General features: G+C 47.2%; 1 protein-coding gene across 1 annotated transcript in view; it reads left to right on the plus strand.

Annotated features, from left to right (window-relative positions):
* The window catches only part of reln (reelin), a gene marked incomplete at its 5' end in the record, with an annotated part of 131,321 nt that overhangs the window by 119,651 nt on the left and 6,670 nt on the right, over positions 1–5,000 (plus strand). Inside the window, 4 exon segments of the mRNA XM_080545267.1 lie at positions 450–607; positions 1,776–1,998; positions 3,215–3,412; positions 4,189–4,287. Of these exon segments, the coding sequence (XP_080401393.1) occupies positions 450–607; positions 1,776–1,998; positions 3,215–3,412; positions 4,189–4,287 (678 nt within the window).

The raw sequence follows: 5,000 nt of genomic DNA on the forward strand, positions 1-5,000 counted from the left end.
TTGTCTCCGAAATAATTGCGATTAACAATACAATTGTTTCACTGTAATGTGACCCAGATAATGTAATAACACATCAACCTATGAAGTAAACCATACCTCTTTATTATCATGAAACTTATTTTTGAACATAAAATTGAACATGTGTCCTCATCAATAAAAAAGGGACTGTGTGTCCCTATCTAGTTATGTGTACTTATGTGTTTTTAGCATGTTCATGTTCATCAGTATGTTGGGATGAGTTTAACATGCAGAGCAGCTGTCTAGCTAATGCAATGTTCTTTGTTGTTAGCCAGCTAGCTAGCTAGCGTGATGGAGCACGGTCAAGATTGCCATTAGACAATTAAATTGCCATCAGACAATGATTTCATAATTGTTACAGACGTATTGATCAGTAATTGTAAGTGCACACACAGTTAACCTTGTGCATGTTGTCTCCTCTCCTCCCCCAGGGCCACGCAGTTCCGCTGGATCCAGAAAGAGGGCGCTGGAGAGCGTCATGCCTGGGGGGTGGACCATGTGTACATCGGGGAGGCGTGCCCAGGGCTGTGTAGTGGACATGGCTACTGCACCAGCGGAGTGGTCTGCATCTGTGACGAGGGACACCATGGTGAGGCAACCCTCTCACAACCCTCTCACAACCCTCTCACAACTCTCTCACAACCCTCTCACAACCCTCTCACAACCCTCTCACAACCCTCTCACAACCCTCTCACAACCCTCTCACAACCCTCTCACAACCCTCTCACAACCCTCTCACAACCCTCTCACAACCCTCTCACAACTCTCTCACAAGCCTCTCACAACCCTCTCACAACCCTCTCACAACCCTCTCACAGCCCTCTCACAACCCTCTCACAACCCTCTCACAACCATCTCACAACCCTCTCACAACCCTCTCACAGCCCTCTCACAACCATCTCACAACGCTCTCACAACCCTCTCACAACCATCTCACAACCCTCTCACAACCCAACCCTCTCACAACCCTCTCACAACCCTCTCACAGCCCTCTCACAACCATCTCACAACCCTCTCACAACCCTCTCACAGCCCTCTCACAACCATCTCACAACGCTCTCACAACCCTCTCACAACCCTCTCACAACCATCTCACAACCCTCTCACAACCCAACCCTCTCACAACCCTCTCACAACCCTCTCACAACGCTCTCACAACCCTCTCACAACCCTCTCACAACCCTCTCACAACCCTCTCACAACTCTCTCACAACCCTCTCACAACCCTCTCACAGCCCTCTCACAACCCTCTCACAACCCTCTCACAACGCTCTCACAACCCTCTCACAACCCTCTCACAACCCTCTCACAACGCTCTCACAACGCTCTCACAACCCTCTCACAACCCTCCCTCTCACAACCCTCTCACAACCCTCTCACAACGCTCTCACAACCCTCTCACAACCCTCTCACAACCCTCTCACAACCCTCTCACAACCCTCTCACAACCCTCTCACAACCCTCTCACAACGCTCTCACAACGCTCTCACAACCCTCTCACAACCCTCTCACAACCCAAGCCTTTCACAGCACAACCCTCTCACAACACAACCCTCTCACAACACAACCCTCCCACACACCATAGGAACCGTTTCAGATATTGTTTATATTAATGGTTATGTCATATTCATTATTAATTCTGATTGTAAGCTTCCAGCAAAAAAAAATAAACAACACCCATCTCTCTCTCTCTCTCTCTCTCCCCCTCCCTCCCTCCCTCCCTCCCTCCCTCCCTCTCTCCCTTCCTTATCTTGCAGGAGACGACTGTTCCCTGACCACCAGCAGTGACCTGCCCAGCTCCATCAAGGACAACTTTGAGTCGGGCAGCGTGTCTGCGGAGAGCTGGCAGCTGATCCAGGGCGGCGGGGTGGGCAGCGGCTGTGGCCAACTGTCCCCCCACGCCCACGGAGACTCCCTCTACTTCAACGGCTGTAAGATGAGGCAGGCGGTCACCAAGCCTCTAGACCTCACCAGAGCCAGGTACTCAACTCACCATCAGGCTCTCAGGCTAGGCTTTTACACTACAATACAATACAATACAATACAATACAATACAATAATAATAATAATATTAGATTAGACTTATATAGCGCTTTTCTAGTCACTCAAAGACGCTTTACAAACTGAAAAGATTGAGTAGTAATAATAAAAAGAAACAAAAGGTAAATAAAAGAAAGTATAGGGGTCTAATTAAGGTAGTGCTGGGGACACATGGGAAGGGGAGGGGGAGAGAGGGTTAACTGGTGAAGGCGAGCTTGAAGAGGTGGGTTTTGAGGGCCTGTTTAAATGTTGGGAGGGTGTTGGCCTGTCTGATGTGGTTGGGGAGGGCGTTCCAGAGGGACGGGGCTGCGGCTGAAAAGGCCCCAATACAACATATTACAATACTATTGTGGATTTAATTGATTCTTAGTAGATTGATTAGAACGTATAAAGCACAAAGAGCTTAAATCAATTGACTCAAATGAGGCCTTTTATTAAGCAAAGTGACATAAAGGGAAAATAGCAGTCAAAAAGCCCCCCACGTGGGGCAGGACATATTTATAGTTTCCTTGGTCATGTGATCACTATTCTTGGGAACCAATCATATCATACACATCTTCACCACAGGTTATTGCGCCACGTTATTGCCACCTCTGTCCAGGAAGGGAAAGGGCGGGGGTGGGTGCTTCATGATTGCTCAATTTCCCAGAATGTAGAGACAGACTTTAATTCTCAGTACAATATACAGTATTACAACACAATATAATATAATACAATACAATAACTTTATTATTCCTGTAAGGGACATTATTGGGCCGTTTTCACAGACAAGTCTTAAGCCTAGCCTTGGATTAAATCACACTTTCAATGTAAAACCTCCATGGAAGATGCTTTTTAGTCTAGGATTAGGCCTAAGCCTTGTCTGTGAAACCCAACCAGACCCTTTTGTGGTAGGCTAGACTATAAACAGAAATCAACACCACTTACATTGTCTCACCTGTCATTACAACGCCAAGAAAACACTAATAACACATTGTTGCAGCAGCATTGTTGTCAGTGTTTGTGTTGTTATGTCTGCTACCGTACCGGCTGGTGGATGTGGCTCTCAAACTTGAATTATTTTGCTTTAATTGTAGAGATTTTGTTAATAACAAAGTGATTATTTCACTTTTTTACCACTTTCTTCCCCCCTCTCTCCCCCCCCCTCCCCCCACAGTAAGATCATGTTTGTGCTGCAGATAGGCAGTGTGTCTCAGACAGACAGCTGTAACGCAGCTCTGGACCAGCCGGACACGGTGGACCGGGCTGTGCTGCTGCAGTACAGCGTCAACAACGGGGTCAGCTGGCACGTCATCGCCCAGCACCAGCCCAAAGACTTCATCAAGGCCCAGAGGGTGTCCTACAACATCCCACTGTGAGGGCTCACACACACACACACACACACACACACACACACAGTACGCATACATATACACACACACACACACAGTACGCATACATATACACACAGTATGCATACATATACACACAGTATGCATACATATACACACACACACACACACACACACATAGTACGCATACATATACACACCAGCCCAAAGACTTCATCAAGGCCCAGAGAGTGTCCTACAACATCCCACTGTGAGGGCTCACACACACACACACACACACACACACACACACACAGTACGCATACATATACACACAGTATGCATACATATACACACAGTATGCATACATATACACACACACACAGTACGCATACATACACACACAGTATGCATACATATACACACACACACAGTACGCATACATACACACACAGTATGCATACATATACACACACACACACACACAGTACGCATATATACACATAAACACACACACACACACACACACGCATACATATACACACAGTATGCATACATATACACACACACATAGTACGCATACATACACACACAGTATGCATACATATACACACACACACACAGTACGCATATATACACATAAACACATACGCACATATACTACACACACACACACTCACACATACACATACAGTACAATACACACACACAGTACGTATTTGTATGTGTGAGTGTGTGTGTGCATGTATGCGTACCGTGTGTGTAGTATATGTGTGTATGTGTCTGTAATTGTCTGTAACAATGATGTGTTCCCTTCCAGAGAGGCGAGGGTTAAGGGGGTGGAGCTGCGATGGTGGCAGCCGCGGCACGACGGAGCGGGACACGACCAGTGGGCGCTGGACCACGTGGAAGTAGTTCTGTGAGTACCCAATGTCCAGCCCGCCCCCCGAGACCACCCCGAGACTGACCCCACGGAGCCTCAGTCTGCTCCCCCAGCCTCTGCCCTGCCCCCCCCCCCACACACACACACACACACATACACACACACACACACTCTCCACACAAGGTGACACACACACACACACACACACACTCTCCACACAAGCTGATACACACACACACACACACACCAGCATCAAGATAAATAAAAAGGAACACTCAACACTCACCTCATAAGTATTATTGTACGCACAGCACACACACGGAGTCTACAGTATGTACATCTATTCTGGCCTATATCTGCTGCATACACACACACACACACACTGATGCAAGGGCAAACAGCGAAGACAAATATTTCCAAAGTAAACGTTGACCTTTATTGTTTGTATTCTCTAATCAGAGACGTGCTAGAACATGTGACGGCAGCTGGTGAAAGGGAGAACAAAGTCAGCAGCCGACCAAATGTTCAGACTTTTATTCTGAAAAATGTAAATAAACGTCAGCCTTGTTGAACATCAATGACACACTCACTAGTCAAGCCAATACGGAGTAATGCCCTGGATACGGTGAGTCATGCCCTGGATACGGTGAGTCATCCCCATTTCTCTGCACCAGGGGTCGGCAACCCATGGCACACGGCAGCTTAACCAATAATTGCGAGCAATACGTGTGCTGGGGTGTTTTTTGTTT

This window comes from Nansenia antarctica (assembly GCF_963989245.1).
Source record: "Nansenia antarctica genome assembly, chromosome: 14".
In the NCBI taxonomy this organism is placed as follows: domain Eukaryota; kingdom Metazoa; phylum Chordata; class Actinopteri; order Argentiniformes; family Microstomatidae; genus Nansenia; species Nansenia antarctica.